General features: G+C 38.5%; 1 protein-coding gene and 1 pseudogene across 6 annotated transcripts in view; both read left to right on the forward strand.

The window, feature by feature from the left end:
* SETDB2 (SET domain bifurcated histone lysine methyltransferase 2) overlaps nt 1–20,449 on the forward strand; it is a 58,903-nt gene extending 38,454 nt beyond the window's left edge. For 4 of the 6 annotated variants that reach the window (XM_086712227.1, XM_086712255.1, XM_086712233.1 and 1 more), the window contains 9 exons: nt 4,335–4,451; nt 5,192–5,361; nt 7,825–8,041; nt 8,545–8,644; nt 10,012–10,105; nt 12,363–12,440; nt 12,794–13,134; nt 15,664–15,752; nt 16,564–20,449. In XM_086712227.1, the coding sequence (XP_086568353.1) occupies nt 4,335–4,451; nt 5,192–5,361; nt 7,825–8,041; nt 8,545–8,644; nt 10,012–10,105; nt 12,363–12,440; nt 12,794–13,134; nt 15,664–15,752; nt 16,564–16,681 (1,324 nt within the window). In that variant the 3' untranslated portion in view covers nt 16,682–20,449. The remainder of the gene's footprint in view (nt 1–4,334; nt 4,452–5,191; nt 5,362–7,824; nt 8,042–8,544; nt 8,645–10,011; nt 10,106–12,362; nt 12,441–12,793; nt 13,135–15,663; nt 15,753–16,563) is intronic. The other 2 variants (XM_086712262.1, XM_086712248.1) reach the window with 2 other exon arrangements.
* Nucleotides 14,170–15,641, forward strand: LOC147584779 (small nuclear ribonucleoprotein G pseudogene; annotated as a pseudogene).
* Nucleotides 20,450–20,490: the final 41 nt, after the last annotated feature.

Raw genomic sequence — 20,490 nt, forward strand, 5'->3', positions numbered from 1 at the left:
ATCTATCCTATAGAATGTTCTATGTGCACTTGGAAAGAATGTGTATTCTGTTGTATTTGGCTTGAATGTTCTGTATATGTGTATCTCTTAAGTCCATCTGGTCTGGTGTTATTCAAAGACAGTTTTCTTGGGGCACCTGGGTGGCTCAGTCGGTTGGGCGTCCGACTTCGGCTCAGGTCACGATCTCGCGGTCCGTGAGTTCGAGCCCCACGTCGGGCTCTGGGCTGATGGCTCAGAGCCTGGAGCCTGCTTCCGATTCTGTGTCTCCCTCTTTCTCTGCCCCTCCCCCGTTCATGCTCTGTCTCTCTCTGTCTCAAAAATGAATAAAACGTTAAAAAAAAAAAAAAAAAAAAAAAAAAAGACAGTTTTCTTATTGACTTTCTGCCTGGATGATCTGTTCACTGATGTAAGTAGGATATTAAAGTCCCCTACTATTATTGTATTACTGTCAGTTTCTCCCTTTATGTCTGTTAAAACTTGCCTTATGCATTTAGGGGCGCCATGTTGAGTGCTTAAATATTTACAATGTTGTATCCTGTCTTTGGATTGATCCTGTATCATTATATATTGCCCTTTTTTGTGTCTTGTTACAATCTTTGTTTTGAAGTCCATTTTGTCCAATATAATACTGCTACCACAGGTTTTTTTTTTTCCCACTTCCATTTGCATGGAATATCATTTCCCATCTTTTCACTTTCAGTCTGTGTCTTTAGGTCTGAAGAGAGTCTCTTGTAAGCAGCACATAGATGAGTCTTTGTTTTTGTTTTTAAATCCATTCTGTCACCCTATGTCTTTTGATTGAAGCATTTAGTCCATTTACATTTAACATAATTATTGATAAGTGTGTGCTGATTGCCATTTTGTTAATTGTTTTCTGGACATATCTGTAGTTCTCCATTCCTTTCTTCTCTTGTTCTCATTCCTTAAGATTGATTACTTTCTTTAGTATTAGGCTTGGCTTTCTTTTGTATCTCTATTACAGGTTTTTGGTTACTGTGAGGTTTATATATAACATCCTAAGTATAGAGTAGTCTGTATTAAGCTGATGGTCACTTAAGGTTAAACACAGTCTAAAGGAACTTCTTCATTTTAACTCCCCCCTCCCACATTTTATATCTATATTGTCATATTTTATATCTTTTAATTTTGTGAGTCCTCTTCCCTTTCATAATTTTCTTCTAATTATGGCCTTTTGTGTTCCATTTTAACATTTCTTGTAAGAACAATCTGGTAATGATGAACCTTTTAACTTGTTTGTCTGGGAAAGTCTTTATGTCTCCTTGAATTATGAATGATAATCTTGCCAAGTAGAATATTCTTGGTTGTAGATTTTTTTTTTCCTTTCAGTAGTTTGAATATATCATGCCCACTCCCTTCTGGCCTACAAAGTTTATGCTGAAAAACCAGCTGATAGCTTTATGGGTTTGTCCTTAAATGTTACTAGTTGCTTCTCTTTTGCTGCTTTTAAAATTCTATCCTTATCTTTAATCTTTAACGTTTTAATTATTATGTATCATGGTGTGGACCTCTGTGGATTCATCTTGTTTGAAACTTTCTGTGCTTCCTGAACCTGGATGTCTGTTTCTTTCCTGGGTTAGGGAAATATTCAGCTATTATTTCTTCAAATAAGTTTTCTACCCCTTTATCTCTCTTTTCTACTTCCAGGACCCCTGTAGTGGAAATGTTTGCTCACTTGATATTGTCCAAGAGATCCCTTAACCTATCCTCATTTTTTTTTTTAACTTGTGTTTTCTTATTATTCAGCTTGGGTACTCTATTACCCAATCTTTCAGATTGCTAATATGTTCTTCTGCATCCTTGAATCTGTTGATTCCCTCTAGTATATTTTTCATTTCAGTTATAGTCATCAACTCTTATTGGTTCTTTTTCAGATTTTCTATCTTCTTTGTTGAAGTTTTCACTGAGTTCATCCAATCTTTTCTACAGTTTGGTAAATGTCTTCATGATCATTACTGTGAACTCTCTATCAAGCATATTGCTTATCTTCATTTCATTTAGCTTATTTTCTGAGGTTTTGTGTAGTTTTTTTGTTTGGAGCATATTCCTGTCTCCTCATTTTACTTGACTTTCTGTCTTTGTTTCTGTTGAATTAGGTGTAATTGTTAACTTCTCCTAAACAGGAAGTAATGATCTTGTGTGTGATTGTGTCTGTGGAGGCTGTGTGCCTAAGTGACTTTGACTGGCTGGATCTGTGGCTCTTGTGGGCTGTGGGACAGAGGACTCCATGCTGACACTGTCCTGGTGGGATGCCTGGAGATGAAGTTGGTGTGGGATGGAGCAGTCCTAGGGCTCTCAGCATAGATTGCACATTGGCCAGACAACTGACGCTGAAGTGGACATTGTCTGGGATGGTCCCAGGGTTCTTCACAGAGAGGGTACCTTGGGAAAACAGCTGAAGCTTAAATGGGTGTTAGGCCAAAGGTCCCATAGTTCTTTATTCAGGGGTCCCTGGCAGGGTGGCTAGGGCTGATTCAGGAAATGGGTCAGGAGGTCCTAGGATACTGTGTACCAGGGATATGCTAACATGTCATCTGAAGCCAGAGTAGTGTGAGCCTGGAGTCTTCCAGGGTACTTTGCACCTGTGTCACCTTGAAGAGATGTCTGCAGCTATAGTGAATGCTGACCAGAGGTATCTGGTGTGTGCTGCACTGGGGCCGCTTTAATTGGATGGCTAGGGCTGGTGTGGGGTAGGGTCCCAGGGCTCACCGCAGTGGTAGGTCCGCTAAGGTACCTGGACCCTTGTCCTGTCTGCACTGTCAGGGTGGAGGGGGAATATCACCTGTGGTGTTCACCAGCCTCTCTGACTCTGAGAGGGTTTCAGCAGCTTCCCTGCCATTTTGCATAGTTTTAGGGCTGAGTCTTTTATGTCCTAGTTGTTCTTTGAAAATGCAGCTTTTTTTCTGTGCTTCAAGGCGTCTGAGGCTTGGTATAGTGATAGTCCAATTAGGGCTCCCAGACTCTACTCTCATCTGTGCTATTAAGGTGCAGAGGAAACGTAAAATGGGGCACTTGCCAGCCCCTCTAACTCAGAGAGTTGCAGCAGCTCCCCTGCCAATCAACAGGGTTCTAAGGCCAGTTCCTTTGTATTCTAGTTGTCATTTCTTTTTTTCTGTGCCCCAGGGCAGATAAATCTGCTCACCAGTCCTTCCCCACTGCAGTTTGCAGTGTCAGAGGTGGTGGGGGTTCCCTTCATTACAGTATCTCTGTCTCTCTTGCCATTCTGTACATGGTCTATCTTTTGTTGTGAAGAAGCTGTTCAGTCAGCCTTCAGTTCTTCCCAAAGCATTGCTTTACAAATAGGTAGATCTGGTGTGTCTATGGAGGAGGTCTTTCTACATTGCCATCTTGCAGGAGAGAAATCTATGGTTGTATGTTTTCTGCTTAGCAACATTATGAAGAGCAGATTGTAGTAGCCAGATGGCCAGCATCAATCTCCCCAATTGTTTTCATGTAATTGGAGGGAGAGAGAATTTAAGATGTCTGCAAAACTACCTATGCCCTTTCGCACATAAGTTTATCCATTGTAGGAGAGGGGAGCTAGGAGAATTTTCACAAACTAGCTTCTGCTGAATAGGAAATGAAAGGAATTCATTTAAAAAAACTAAAACTATGGGGCGCCTGGGTGGCTCAGTCGGTTAAGCGGCCGACTTCAGCTCAGGTCATGATCTCGCGGTCCGTGAGTTCGAGCCCCGCGTCGGGTTCTGTGCTGACAGCTCAGAGCCTGAAGCCTGTTTCAGATTCTGTGTCTCCCTCTCTCTGGTCCTCCCCCATTCATGCTCTGTCTCTCTCTGTCTCAAAAATAAATAAACGTTAAAAAAAAAACAACAACTAAAACTCATATAGTTAAGTATGTATTTCATGAACAAATACAGGGATAGGGTAGTTTAGAATTATTTATGTTATTTAGAATTATTTATAAATTCCTCTTAGTTTTTGTCTTTTAAAGAAATCTGTTTAGGGAAGAAGTCCAGCTGTCCATGAGCCAAATGACTATTCTAAATACAATTACATCCTTTACTGTCATTTACAGTTTTTAATGTTTATTTATTTTTGAGAGAGAGAGATCACAAGCAGGGGAGGGGCAGAGAGAGAAGGAGACAGAATCCCAAGCAGGCTCTGCACTGTCAGCACAGAGCCCCATGTGGGGCTTGCTCATGAACCGTGATATCATGACCTGAGCTAAAACCAAGAGTTAGACACTCAACTGACTGAGCCACCACAGCACCCCTATCATTTACACTTTTATGAAGACTCTCATTACTCAAGTTGGTGCTTTTTTATTCTAACTTCTCCATCCATTGCCTTCCTTTTAGAACAAAATGTGCATGTCTTCAGTTGACAGCAAGGAATGCCAAGACTTGCCCCTTGTCGAGTAATAAAATAACCACTGGATATAAATATAAAAGACTACAGAGACAAATACCTACTGGGTAAGATACCTTGAGGATTTGTTGCAGGGTGTTTGTATTTTTGAAGGTGGGTACTTTACTATTGTGATCTATAGTCTTATAGATATCATTAAATATTAATTTTTATACCACAAATCTATATATTAAGGAATAAAAAAACAAATTTATATATTGTTCTTGGAAATGGAAGTCAGAGAACACTCATGTACCACACAGAACATACTTAAATGTTTGCTTTGAGGTGGCTGTTCCCCTATAGGGTTAGCCTGCTTTGGACAGCCATTTCTTCATTAAGAAGTATAGTTTACAAAGCTCATTTAAAAATTGGGAGTTTTCAAACTTTCAAGAATGATGTTATTAAAAAATACATAGAAACAGAAAATCTTTCTTCCTAGACATTCCCTTCCCAGACATTTCTAGACAGTTTTTTAAAAGCTAACATTTATTATGTGCCAGACATTGCCTTAAGCACCTTGTAAATACCCATTAAATTATGAAACAGCCCTATAAGACAGGTACTATCATATATCCCCACTTTTAAAAATGGAAAATTGAAGCACAGAGGTTAAATAACTCATCCAAGCCACACAGTTAGTATAGTAGATGGCTGGACCTATGATGAGAATCCAGGCAGTCTAGCTTTAGGAGCCTTCACACTTAGTCTGCCTCCCTTGGTAATTATTGGTGAGGTAGCAGTATAAACTGCTTTTGCTTTTAATTTGGATATCTGATTGATTTTCTCTTGCATATTTTATTGACAGAATTTATGAATGCAGCCTGTTGTGCAAGTGTAATCGACAAATGTGTCAAAACCGAGTTGTGCAGCATGGACCTCAAGTGAGGCTACAGGTGTTCAAAACTGAAAAGAAGGGATGGGGAGTACGCTGCCTAGATGACATTGACAGAGGGACATTTGTTTGCATTTATTCAGGTAAAGCAAAGGTTAATTATTCAAATTATAGTAAGGTCCACATTTCTGAATCTCTTTTACTAGCCAGGGCCATTGAGATCTTATAGCAAGGACAGGAGCAACAATATATAGGAGGAGCATAAGAGAGGGGACAAGTAACTGGGAGATTGAGCACTGAAGGGATGACATGTTCTAGGAAACACTGGATGTTCCAGACAAGAAAGGCTCAGAGATAAAACTTGGGTTATTGTGTGAGGCTTTTTTTTTTTTTTTTTTTTTTTTTGTCTCCATGATAGCTACAGATGCTTTGTGGTAAGGTTAGAAGTCTTTTTGAATAAGAAAACTAGGGGTGCCTGGGTTGCTCAGTCGGTTAAACATCTGACTCTTGGTTGGGGCTCAGGTCATGGTCCCGTAGTTTTGTGAGTTCGAGCCCCAGGTCAGTCTCTGAGCTGACAGCATGGAGCCTGCTTAGGATTCTCTTCTGTCTCCCTCTCTCTCTGCCCTTCCCCCACTCACACTGTCTGTCTCTCAAAATAAATAAATAAACTTAAAAAAAAAAGAAAACTACATGACTTGGGTGGGGGTGCCTGGGTGGCTCAGTCAGTTGAGCGTCCACCTCTTGATACTGGCTCAGGTTGTGATCTTGTGGTTGTGAGAACAAGCCTGCTTTGGGCTCTGAACTGACACTACAGAGCTTACTTGGGATTCTCTTTTTCCCTCTCTCTGCCCCTCTTCCATTCCCTCTCAAAATTAATAAACATTAAAAAAAAAAAAAGAAAACTGTGTAACTGATTTGCTAAGGTAAAGATTATCAATCAAAGACTGTCTTGCTCAATGACTTGGGCTGTTAGAATGTAACAAGTTAAGTCTGTAATAAATACTTGCACAGGATGATTCAGGCAGTGACTTTAAGCAGCTCACTCCATTTCAGGGACTCGAGAGAGTTGCCCACACTCTGAGCAAAACTTCCCAACTGGTGTGTCATAGTTGTTCAGTTAATGATTTTTTTTTAATGTTTGTTTATTTTTGGGAGAGAGCGAGAGAGAGAGAGAGCAAGCGAGAGAGAGAGAGAGAGAGCGCACACAAACAGGGGAGGGGCAGAGAGAGAGGGAGACACAGAATCTGAAGCAGGCCCCAGGCTCCAAGCTGTCAGCACAGAGCCTGACGCAGGACTCGAGCTCATGAACCGCAAGATTATGACCTGAGCCGAAGTCAGACACTTAACCAACTGAGCCACCCGGGCACGCCTGTGCAGTTACTGATTCTTTCTGGTCACAGCCACCAGGCCAGAAACACCAGTCTCCAGTAGTGTCAGCCATTTACCCCAGAGTATCAGGCAAAAATCCTCACTTCCTATGTGTACCATGAAATGAGAAAGGTTGAGGGAACATAACTCTGGAGCCAGTCTAAAGGAAATGTCCTAGACTGAGTCTTGGCAGTAAGGCAGCAGGTACCAGAGCAGCCCTTCTCATCTGAAATTCCAGGTTCATGTCAGTGAGGGCAAGAATTATTATAATTCATAACAGTCACACTTGGATCCCTGTCACATACCACTTACAGACACACATCCTACACAATTTACCTACACATTTGTCTCTCATATTTCTCAAAATAACTCTGATGAAAGTTAGCTGCCTTATAAGGTGCTACATGGTGTCCAGGAAGTATCATTGGCTTTATCTGCATTACTAGAAAATGTACCTAAGGTATCTCTCTGATCCGGCTGCTAATTTTGACTTGGTAAGTATAATTTTGAGTCCCTTACAAGAAAATGCATAAACTTGAAGATTTTAATATTATACTAGAACTTAATATGAGAATAATAGGTGCATATCATGTCAGATTTAAATAGATCACTTTATAAAAAGAATATACGTTTTAGCTGATACAGCATTTTTAACTAGACACAAAAGCTATACTCTTTTTCTTTAAATGTTTATTTTTGAGAGAGAGAGGAGGAGAGAGAATGAGTGGGGGAGGGGCAGAGAAAAAAGGGGGACAGAGGATGCAAAGAGGGCTCTGTGGTGACAGCAGAGAGCCCCATGTGGGCCTCAAACCCACTAACCATGAGCTCATGACTTGAGCCGAGATTGGATGCTTAACCAACTGAGCCACCCAGGTGCCCCATAAAAGCTGTAATCTTAAGACTGGAGTTCACCTCTCTAATTTTCTAGAATGCTTTCTGATCTATATTTTTGTTTTATATTATTGTAGCTAAATCTATTCTCTTTCATGTTATACCAGAACAGACAATGCTTTTTTTAGATGGCCAATGTTTTTTCATATCCTGGAAGATAAGAAATCTCTCACTGGTCTTTTGTTTATTATTTCTTACAAGAGTTTTCTAGGATTAGTTAATGTGTTTATTTTCATTCTAGAAATAAAGGATATTTCACAGGGTTCTTTAGTAATGGAGCAGAATAGAGATGCTCTTTTGTTGCTTAGCAATTATCTTTTGTCTCATTAAACCCTTTTTTCTTTTAGGAAGATTACTAAGCAGATCTAACACTGGGAAACCTGATCCTACTGATGAAAATGGAAAGGAAGAGAATATTATGAAAAATATGTTTTCAAAAAAGAGGAAAATAGAAGTTGCAGATTGTGAGGTAGAAGTTATCCCATTAGACCTGGAAACACATAGAAGTGCTGAGACTGAGGAGTGTCCACCTACATTCCGTAATAATTTAAAAGAACCTGTTACGTAAGTAAAATCTTAGAAACCTAATCAGGATTGATCTGTATTATTGATCAAGCGTGGTTCTGTTTGTGTCTTACTTTACCCCTACTCCTGTGTATCTCCTGTATATCAACTTGCTTCACATTTACAAGTTTAACACAGAGAAATCTAGAACACTTAGATTTTAAAATCTAGCCAACATACTTTTTTTCCTCAGTGTTCCATTTCTGGAGTTTTACCTTTAAAAAATTTATGACTTTAATCAGAGTCTTTATGGATGTCATAACTTTTGCAGTCCTTTGTATTTTCTATCAACTTATGCGCAAAGCTTTTCATGGATTCTTTTTTTTAATGTACTTCAAATATGATTGACTTTAAAATATGTTTCTTTCTTTAGTGGGGGCTATCCGTAGATGTTATTAGATTAATTTCTAATGGATATTTATGTAACAGTGATATCTGTATTTCAAAGTCCAATAAAGAGAATTTTTAGTGATATATAGAATAACTTTTTTTTTCCTTTTCAGAGAAACGAAATGTAACAATATTTCAAGAATTCACTGTCATTCAGTCATTAGAAGTCCTAAAGCCAAGACAGCCATTATTCAACGCAATGGGAAAAAGATGGTAAAAACTGCAAAATGTAGATGGGGCCCATCTCATCTTTCTGTCTTTTACTTAGTGCCAATTGTTTGTGTTATTTAATGTGTAGGATTTCTTTTATTATTTTGGAATGGGCGTACTCTTGAAATGTTAAGACCGTGCTTTATTAGTGTCCTCCATGGTGGATTGGCATGTTCCCAACTTACATACATAAGGAGAGGATTGGTCATGATCTGACAGTGTATTCCACTGAGACTGAGAGCTATCCAGTTCTGAGAATTTGTAGGAAAAGTTAAAGTGTTCCCGAGTTGATAGTGATACATAATAAGAAAAAAGATACAGTAGGCTTAGGAGATAAGGTTGTAAGATGTAAGAGAAAGAAGAGGCACAGCCTAATAAAAGAATCTTCCAGAAAGCACCATTTTACATGATAGCCTCTAAAGGTACACTTTTCAGTCTGTACTGAGAAGAATAACTAGTCAGAGACTATAACCTGAAAGCAAAGAAAGATACCGGAAAAAGAACAGGAAGACATAATGGTAGTTCATAGTAGGGCTTGTTGATGAAAAGTAAAAACTCCGCCCTAGGTGGTGTGCAGATATTTATCTTCTGCCCTAGTAATGTACAGTAAATACCTCCTCAGGATCACAAAATTATGAAAAAGTTGGGCCATCAGACCACATGGACCTGGGTTTGACCTCCAGCTCTGTTTCTTACTACCTGGGTGATCTCTCCAAGTCTACGTTCCTTTATTTGTAAAATGATCTCAGAGTTAAGAGGATTAAATGAGATAAACATCAGATACTTTGTGTAGCACAATGCCTGACACCCAAGTGCTCAATAAATGTTGACCCTTTAAGTAACTTGAATAATTAATAATGGTCAACATTTATTGAACAGTTAGTTCAATGCCAAGCATGGTGTTAAGTATATGCCCTTTTTAAAAGCTACCCTTACCATATGAAGTGATTGCAGTGTCTACAACTCATAAAGATAGGCAACTCCCTTAACCTTCTCTTTGAAATAAAAACTAGCCAAAGTGTGTTTTGTCTTTGCACATCTTACGGTTGAAGCCAAATCTGGTATCAGAATTGAGGGATATAGATGGATGTATTAGAATTTTATTTTAAATTTTAATGCCTAAAGAATGTCTTGACAGTCTTGATAAAGTCTTTATAGCTGTGGTTTACTAAAGTGCCTAGAAGCAGAACACGGCCAAAAGGGTGCCATCACTCCAGAGATTTCTTATGATATCAGCTCTGAGGCTTTCAAAACTAATCTGGTAGCTACAGCCTATGAAGATTGACACTTGATGAAAGTGGGCTAACTGCTAAATTAAATTCTTTTTCCTGAGCTAGAAAGTAAAGACATCTTCCCTGTTCTCTTTTAAGGGATTTACTTCCTCAGAGTCTGTCACCTCAGAAGATAATGATGGATTTAAACCGACCCAAGTACATCTGAACTCCAAAGCCAAGGAGATGAAAAGTAGGCTTTGTTTCACTCTGTGATTGCCTGCCTCTTCTGCTGTTTTGTCTGTCCTGCTCAATACCTGTGGCTCATTTTCTCAGACTTAAACAGCTGCATTCATTATATAAGTTACTTCTTGTCTATATCAGAGGTTGGCAAACTACAGTTTGTGGACCAAATCTGGCCCACCGTCTGTTTATGTATGGCCCATGAGCTATGATAATTTTTACATTTTTAAATATCTGGAAAAAAATGAGAAGAGGAATAATACTTTGTGACACTCAAAAATTATATGGAATTACAATTTTGGAGTCCATAAAGACTTCTGTTGGAGCATAGCCACACTCATTAATTTATATATTGTCTCTGATGATTTATGTCAGCATTGCTGAATAGTCAGGACAGAGACCATATGGTCCACAAAGCCTAAAATACTTGCTCTCTGTCCCCTTGCAGAAGAAGTTTGCCAACCTCTAGTCTGTATGCCAATAGTGATCTGGGGCATGGCAGGAAGGAGTGGGGTAGAGACAACTCTGAGTTACGTAGTCCACAGTGTTACCTTTGGTTTTGGAAGCATTGTCCAAAGCTGCCATTTCCTAACTCTTTAACAATAAAGATACATCATTCTACAGTGCTCCACCCAACACTGCTGCAGAGATGCTCAGCAAAAAGCAAAAATACTGCTATTCTGAGTGCTTGTCTTTGAATGTTACCATTCTTGCTGGATTTCATGTTACAACTTGACAGACCTGGATTTTGGTACTTTTGCATTTCACTATCTCCCTCACAGAGGGATATTGCTGAAAGATGACCCTTTTTAAATAACCAGCCATTGCCTCTTCTCTCTTTGAGCTTCCTTGCATCTGTATCGCCAACTCCTAACCTGGTCTTAAAGGATGGAGATTGGGAGTAGGGAGCGAGGCAGCTGCTTGACAGAAAAGGTCTATTACAAAGGATATTTATGTATTATAATTATTCTATAATTGTAGGGGAGGAAAATCTCTTCTACCCATTTTAGGTTAGCTGCGTGAGGCCTTGTAAATTAGATTGACAAGAGAAAAGCAAGCAGAAATTTATTGCCATGTATCACTATTACCGTGTGTATCATACATATAACACCTGGGAGTACTTAGAGATGAGTAATAAAGAAGTAGCTTAGAACTGTGGCTTATCTAGCATCTTAGCCAAAGAACAGTAAATTTTTAGGGGCACCTGGGTGGTTCAGTCAAGCGTCCGACTCATGATTTCTGCTGAGGTCATGATCTACCTCATGGTCGCGAGACCGAGCCCCACATTGGGCTCCACGCTGGGCATGGAACCTGCTGAAGATTCTCTCTCTCTGCCCCTCCCCTGGTTGTGTTCTCTCTCTCTCTCTCTCTCAAAAAACAACAGCAATAAATTTTTAGAAGGGTGACAGGACAAATGAAAAGGACCTTGAGTCTCTAGTGGCAGCAAGTTGTGGGAAGGTAAATATGTGAGAAACCAATAGTGGATAAAGGCTAGTTAGTAAAGTTTGTTACGTAGATTCCACTGGTTTGGTTTCCAGGCTGATGAAAGTGTAAAGTTGTCTCTTGTCACTAACTTTTGTCCTTCCTAGTAGGAGGAGGGACTCCTTTGTAAATTTATGTACTGCTTTTAAACAGATAAGGGGAGGGAAATGAGCTTTTCCTGCATATGCTGCTTAATCGCTGTTAGTCTAAAATAATCTTATGTCAAAGAAGCATATTTTGGGATGACATAGTCTGGTTTCCTTCACCATTTCATGCCTGTGAGCCATAATGAATACTACTGCTTTGGTTCTTTTGTTATTTTCATTGATTGCTATAGTGTTAATATACAGCAGGCACTATAAAAATCATTTATGTACTATTATGGTTCACATGGAACCTATGATTAAAATAGGAGAACATGTAGGAACAGCAGCCAGTAACAGTAATGATTAAATCAAAACCATTAAAAGAAACAATTTGTGCCACTGAGTTAGGTGACACAGTAACTTTTAAAGAATAAATGATTTTACTTATTCTGTTTGACAAGGATTCATACTTTTGAATATTCTAAAAAAATATTTCCATTATTGGATAAAAAATGATTAAGGCAGCGTATCTTACTCTAAGGTATTATTGCTTAAAAATTTGTAACTATTGAGTGGTCATGTAGCAGAACTACCAAACACTAATGTGTACACAACCCCCAGCAATATAGTTATTGCTCTTGGGACTTGTAGAGGGTAATGCCAGCAGGTCTTCTCAGGCTTTTCATTGTTGTCCTACAGGCCTAGAGCACTCCCTAAACACCCACTGTTACAGGTGTTTAGAATATATGGAAACGGAGATTCTAGAGTTGAAGAGAGGTAAGTCAGTTTATGAGTAGTAGAGATTAAATACAGTAATAGTAACAGGAGGCAAGCAGTACATTCATAAAAAGGTAGTATAAAGAAGGCAGACTTGGAGCTAGACATTTCTCAAATATTTGAGACAGTTCTTGGTTTCTTACCCCACTTCTCATTGTTATTGCCAGTCAGGTGAATCTCTTACCCTCTCAGAGGCTCAACGTTTCATTTGTAAAATTGGAGTCCTATCTATCTTCATACATTGTAAGAATTAGAGATAATTAAAGCAGCCAGCATTTAATTAGTATGTTAATCTCAGGACTGTTGCTTAACCAAGTATATTTGCTGACACTTCCTTCTAAAATGTTTCTTAGAGGATTCAAGCTCTTACCAAGTTAAAGACAATGAAAACAGTCTGCTGATTGAATCAGATGTGATAGATATAACCAAATGTAGAGAAGAAATACCATCAGGGGAAAGATGTAACCAAGCAACCCCACTGGATAATCAGAATATTATAAAGGAATTCAAGTCTCAAATACAAAAGCCCCAAGGGGAAAGATCTCCAGCATTTCAAAACCAGCAGGTCTTGTGTGATAAAGAGTTCCCAAGCGAAACCAAGAACACTTCACCTGATTCTCTAAAGAAGTTCAATAAAGGGAATGTGTTTTTATTGGATGCCACAAAAGAAGGAAATGTGGGCCGCTTCCTTAATGTGAGTATATGGGCTGATCACATTTCTAAACAACTCCTTTTCCATGCTTTTTTGAATGGTTTGAAATTTATGTGCAGTCATATGTAATTGACCTGCCATCAAAAGAGAATAAGATTCTGAAGTCAGAAAATCTTTTTTCTTTTTCAAGTTTTTATTTAAATTCCAATTAACATACGGTGCAATATTAGTCTCAAGTGTAGAATTTAGTGATTCATCACTGACATACAACACCCAGTACTCATCACAGGTGCCCTCCTTAATACTCAGCACCTGTCTGACCTGCAGGCCCAACCCAGCCTCCCCCACCCTCCCATCTGCTCCCCCCCTCCCCCGCCCAACCTAAAGTCAGCAAATCTTTAAAAACAAACAGCTTTTGGGGCGCCTGGGTGGCTCAGTCTGTTTAGCCTCCTACTTTAGCTCAGGTCATGATTTCACGACTCATGAGTTCAAACCCTGCATCAGGCTCTGTGCTGACAGCTCAGAGCCTGGAGCCTGTTTGGATGCTGTGTCTTCCTCTCTTTCTGCCCCTCCCCCACTCATGCTCTGTTTGTTTCTCTCTCTCTCTCTCTCTCTCTCTCTCTCTCTCTCTCTCTCTCTCTCGCAAAAATAAATAAACATTAAAAAAATAGCCTTTTCCTTGCTAGGTGATCTGTTTATTTGGCTTCTTTTTCACCTAGTTAGGAGGATACTTGGTTAACAAAGAACAGAATCCTTTCTTCTCTTCCTCTGTCCCCAACTGCTGTTCTTTATTCCACTTTGACTACTTCTCTACTGTTGCCAAACATGTCAGATGCCATTAAACATAACTAAGGGGCCATTAAAGAAGGATCCCCAACAAAGAACTGTCATGGCTTTATTTCCTGTCAGCTGTGTTGAAAGTGGCTGCACCAGAACCATATGGTTGGTTTTACCTCTCCCAATTAGCACACCACCTGAGTTTTGGAAAAACTCTCTTGTTGTGGAAAAATAGAATTAATCTGTCTTCCTCTCCTCTCCTCTCCTCCCCTCCCCTCCCCTCCCCTCCCCTCCCCTCTCCTCTCCTCTTTTTCTTCCCTCTTTCCTTCCTTCCTTTTTTTTTTAATATAGAAAATACATTTGTGGGGCACCTGGGTGGCTCAGTCAGTTGAGCATCTGACTCTTGATTTCATCTCATGGTCATGAGATTGAGCCCAATGTTGGGCTCAGTGCAGAGTACAAAGCCTGCTTGGGAGGCTCTCTCTCTGCCCTTACCCTGCTTGTGCATGTTTGCTCTCTGTCTCTCTAAGTAAATAAATAAATAAACTTAAAAAAAAAAAAAAAAAAGAAAATACATTCGTGATTTTAAAATGGAAATAAAATTAAAGCAAATATATCAATAAATAAAAAGCCATACAGAATACATACATACAGCCAAACAGAATTCTGTTTCAGGGTAACTCTGAGCCTGTATGTATGCACGATGAGTAAAGCTTACTGGCACAACTGAAAAAATGTGGACAGGAAGTTATCATTGGAATTGAATGGTGGCAGACATATTCAAGGAAAATTGCTGGGATTTGGTCTTTTTGTGAATCTGGGAATAGATGAATATATGGAGATGGGAGCTAGTGGGCAATAGAACAATATTGGAATGGTGGTAATCAAAGAAAATAATATCATGTTAGAAGCCTTGAACAAGGATAACTAATGGTTGTATTCAGCAGAGATGTCAGTTGCTTACATATGTTCCCTTTCTAGAAGGTCTGTTTGATGATCATGTAAAACTCAGGTCACATACATTCTTCGTGTTAACCTTTTTTGTCCTGTTAAAAAAAAATACCCTAAAAAATAACTATGCCTCCATTCATTTAACCTTGTCCCTACTCTACCCTCTATATGTAAAATCATTTTTATTACTTTCTTATGTATTCTTATAGTGTTTTTTTATGGAAATACAAGTAAATATAAATATTCTTATTTTCCCCCTTTCTCACATAACAGCATATTCACTGTCCTATGCCTTGTTTTTTTAATTAACAATATACTCTGGAGACCTTTCCATATCAGTACAGTGAGCTTCTCTTTCTTTTTGTTTGTTTTTGTTTATAGCTGCATAGGATTCCATTGTATGGATATACCAGAGTTTATTTTGTAACCAATCCTCTTTAGATAAGACATTTGGGTTTCTAAACTTTTAGAAACAATGCTCAGTGAATAATCTTACACATAGATACATGTACAGATGTACCTGTAGAATACACTCCCAGATAGGGGATTGCTGAATCAAAGGATAAATGCATTTATAATATTGACAAAATTGACAAATTATCTTCTATAGAAGTTTGTACCATTTTGCATTTCTACCAGCAGGATAAGAATGTCAGAACAGAGCTTTTCTGATTGGGTTCCTAATATTAACAAAATTACAGTCTCTGATATTATGCATATTAGCAAAAGCAAAGAAATGAAAATAAGTGAGATGTGCTAGAAACAGAATGATATTCTAATGCTTCAAAAACGAGGTATCAAACTCTTTATCTAACCTCTGTGTTTATTTATTTATTTTAACAGCATAGTTGTTGCCCAAATCTTTTGGTACAGAATGTTTTTGTAGAAACACGTGACAGGAATTTTCCATTGGTGGCATTCTTCACCAACAGGTTTGAAACTTCTTTTATGTGGTTTAATTTTGAAATTGTAAAAAATAATAGGAAAATATAAAAGAAAATATGTGCTTACAGCCCCTAATATCTGGTACCCTAGAATATTCATTTATCCCAAACTGTTCCTAGTCAATAAAATTTTAAACAGCTAAAATTTCAGTTCTTATTTCCTTTGAAAATTAATGCCTGAAAGGGCTGACAATGGCAGGTCTTGTCCAGCTCAATTCAGGGAATAAGTGATATAGAATATCTTTAACTAGTTCTTTAAGTCAGAACTACCCCCCAACTATCACACCACAGGCCTTGTACCACAGACCTCCTCATGTCACTAGGTTCCACTGTTTGTAAAACACTTCCTTTCTTGGGATATTGACAAGTTTCTTCTTACTTAGGATTTTAGTAGATTTGAAATAAAACTCGAATGATTAGGATGCCTTGGTGGCTCAGTCAGTTAAGTGTCTGACTTCGGCTCAGGTCATGATCTCACGGCTTATGAGTTTGACCCCCTCATCAGGTTTTGCCCTCACAGTGTAGAGCCTGCTTGGGATTCTCTCTCTCCCTCTCTCTCTCTCTCTGCCCCTCCCTGATTCGCGCGCACTCTCACACACTCTCTCAATAAATAAATAAACTTTTAAAAAATCTTAAAAAAAAAAACTCAAATGATTATTCTTAATAAAAGAGCATTCCTAACTGGTGGATGGTGGTTGAAGATTTTTAATAATGTTACTAAGAAATTGATATAATAAATTTGGTTCATTTGGTAGTTACTCAGAGTAATTTGTTTACTTTTTTCATTTCTACTTTCTAGGTATGTGAAAGCAAGAACAGAACTAACATGGGATTATGGGTATGAAGCTGGGACTGTGCCTGAGAAAGAAATCCTCTGCCAGTGTGGGGTTAATAAATGTAGAAAGAAAATATTATAAATTTGTAGCTAATGCCTATTGAAGAAATTAGCTTATCACGCTGCAATTAGAGCCATGCAAGAAACTTTCAGTCATCAGTGGAATTAACTTAGGTTGTGATCCATCAAGAGAATTCCTCTCAGTTTACCCTTGTCAGGGAATTCATTTGTGTGGCTTAAAATGCTAGAAACAAAATAAGGACATTTTCATACACATAGGCTATCTCTTTATTCTTTCTGCTGTTCAACTTTACATGAGTGGGATGGAAGTGTATATTTTATATGAAATACCATTATACAGTTTGTAACTTATTTGTAAATTATATATTAAGAGAAACAAATGTCACAATAGAATTCAGTTGATCGTATTTACTTTTGTGATTATTATCTTTGAGTTTATGCCCCAAAAGGCCAAATTTCACATCGTTACTTACAAAATTTGTTTAATTCTTGGCAAATAATTTATCATTATAAGCCATAAGGTGGGCAACAGAGCCTGAGGAATATGTAAGAACTAACTTTATACATATCACTTCCAATATTTTAACACTAGTTGGAGAAGCTCTGTCTGGCTCCTTGCAACTCTGCCCCATCAAACCATTTGAGTGCTAAGATGGAGAAGCTCTCCTATGGGGAAGGTTTTGGCAAACTTTGAGAGGAAACTTCTTTTCCATAGGTTCTCTGTACTTCTCCAGTACACAGACAAGAAACAAAGGGAATAGAAACCTGGAGGAATTGGAATATTTTTGTTCTAAGTAGAGGAGAGCCATAAGAAAAACAAAACTTAGAAACTAGCAAAACTTAGAAAACTAGTGTCTTTCTTAAGCCAGAAGGGAGTGTGCTGGGCAAGAATTTCACTTAAAAAAAAACCAACAGCAACAACAAAACAAGGCAGTTCTACTCAATTGTAAAGTCTAGAACAGCTGCTTAAATTCTCCTGTGTATGATGTGCAAATTGTTTTTGTTGAGAAAAAGGGAGTTACTCTGCTATGGGTTACCCAGCCCTTATCATGGAGCAGAAAGAGGACTGGGAATCTCCAAGAGTCAAAACTAATTTTACCCATAACAAAGATGTACATTTGACTGCCAGGAGCTTCTCCCTTGGAACCAGAACAGGAATACCAGCTCAAAAAGTAGTAATTAAAAGTAGTTCTGGCTTTTGAGAGGTTTTATGTCTTTTTTTCTTTTCTTTTGTACTTGATTCTGGGTTTAGTTTGGTTACTGTTCAAATAAAAACCTATTTGAAGTTTGGGGCACCTAGTGGATCAGTCCATTAAGCATCTGACTTCAGTTCAGATCATGATCTCATGCTTAGTAAGTTTGCATTGGGCTCTGTGCTCTGAGCCTGTCTCTGTCTCTCTCTCTGCCCCTTCCCAGTTTGCAGTGCTCTCGTGCTCTCTCTCTCTCTCTCTCTCAAAAATAAACATTAAAAAAAAAAAAAAAAAACCCGTTCGGGGCACCTGGGTGGCTCAGTCGGTTGAGCGTACGACTTCAGCTCAGGTCATGATCTCACAGCTTGAGTTCGAGCCCCACGTAGGGCTCTGTGCTGACAACTCAGAGCCTGGAGCCTGCTTCGGATTCTGTGTCTCCTTCTCTCTCTGCACCTCCCCCACTCGCTTGCTCTCTCTCTCTCTCTCAAAAGTAAATAAACATTAAAAAAAAATGAAAAAAAAAAACCTGTTCAAAGTTTGGACCCAATTTAATTTCTTAAAAATATTAAACTAGATGAAAATTTAACTTGAAATTGTTTTATGGAGTGAGAAACCTAGGAACTAGGAAGAGGAGCAAAAGTTACAAGCCAACAAACAGCCTCCAGACAGATGAGGAAAGTTAAGTCCATTTATTCACAGTAAAGATGTTTTAGGTAGTACACTGAAAGTGAAGATACTTAATCAGTATGGGAAACACTTTTGTGCAGAAATCCTAACATCTTGATCTGCTTCACAGCTCTCATCTTCCATCAGTGTCTTAGAGATTCTCTTTGTCTGTGTCAGATCTATTTCCAGTTAAATTCCATTATTTCCCTTTTCCTTGGTTTATTCCCACATATCGGTGAAGGACATATTCTTCCTAGTTGCTTTTGAAAAGGAAAATCGAGAGGTAAATATTTTGAGACCGTGCATGTTTGATTATGTTATTTTTACCTGTATACTTGATTGCTATTTTATCAGGGTATAGAATTCTTGAGTAGCCTCCATACACAATATTGAAGGCATCTGCTAGCTTCCAGTGCTGCTGCTATGAAGTCTTAAAATGGTCTCCTTTCTGGCTTCCAGGATGACAACTGAAGTCAGATGTCATTCTGTTCCTTATTTTTTATATATATGACCAGTTTTAATCTCTCTTGAAATTGATAGAATTATCTTTGTCCCAGTGTTCCTTTCTGGTGAAGTCCATTTTCATCTGTCATCCTGGGTGCTTGGTGGGATCTTTCAATCTGAAAATTTTGTCCTTCAGGGAAATTATCTTGAACCATTTCTTTAATGATTCCTAATCTGTTCTTTATTTCTAGAATTCTTGTTATTCAGATGTTAGACCTCCAGGATTGACTCTCTTCTAATTTTCTTTTCTCTTTTTAAGAGTTTCATTTTTTTTTTTTTAATTAAGTAATCTCTACACCCAGTGTGTGACTCAAACTTGCGACCAATAGTCACATGCTCTTCCAACTGAGCCAGCCGGGCTCCCCAAAATATATTTTCAGCTGTCTTCTTGCTGTAACTTTCTGAGAGATTTCCTCAGTCTGAATCTTCCAATATAGATGTATTGTGCTTTATTTTTCTGGTCTCGTTTTTTTTGTTTTTTTTAATGTTTCATTTATTTTTGAGACAGAGAGCAAGCACATGAGTAGGGAGGGGTAGAGAGGGAGAGGGAGACATAGAATCTGAAACAGGCTGCAGGCTCCAAGCTTTTAGCACAGAGGCAGACACAGGGCTCGAACTCACAAACCGTGAGATCATGACCTGAGCCGAAGTCGGATGCTTAACAGACTGAGCCACCCAGGCTCCCCTTCTGGTCTCATTTTTAATTTCTAGAGCTCTCTTCTCTGAATTTTTCTTTAATAGCATCCTATTTTTGGTTCATGGTTGCAGTATCAAATCTTCTTGAAAGTGTCATGTATATAGGTTTAAGTGTGTGCACACACATTCATATCTATATTCTTCCTGCATATTTTGTGACCTCAAAGGTTTATTTGTTTTCACTGTATATTTCCTTTGGTCTTTGTCTTTCATGTTATAGACTTTCCTCAGTTGGTGATCTTGGCAGTCTACTCATACTTAAGAGTGGAACACTAAAAAGGCTGAGATTATAAACTGGGGGAAAGGGCTCTTCAAGTGCCACACCATGAGGTAGCTGAGCTACCAAGTCTCTAATGGTCTGTTATGGACTGTTTTTGGCCTGTCAAGGAATACTTGTCTCTCCTCTTGATTTAAGGGCAAAAACTTGGCTGCCAGAGTCTGCTCTTATCTCCCCTTTGAGCCCCATTCTTCTGTAACCCGTTTCTGTATTTGTCATGACTGTCCCAAGTTATCTTTTTAAATATTGTTTTTCTGCTGTCCCCAATTTTGCCTTTCTTCTCTTTAAAACCTCAAAATGCAAGACCTGCAGAAGTTTTCCTTTAATTCCTCAGCAAACCACCGACTATGACATGCTTCTTTTCCAGAATTTTTTTTATCTGTAATTTATATGCATTTGTGTTCTCTACATGTATATTTGTCACATGCACTGAAAACCTCGTCTTGTATGGTGCTGTGTACCCCATGGGTGCTAAATAAAGACTTGCAACTTGCAACTGGAATTAGTTTGTTAATTCCGCCTACGTTTATGACATAA

Source organism: Puma concolor, chromosome A1 (assembly GCF_028749965.1).
Source record: "Puma concolor isolate L17-30 chromosome A1, mPumCon1.1.hap2, whole genome shotgun sequence".
Lineage (NCBI taxonomy): Eukaryota > Metazoa > Chordata > Mammalia > Carnivora > Felidae > Puma > Puma concolor.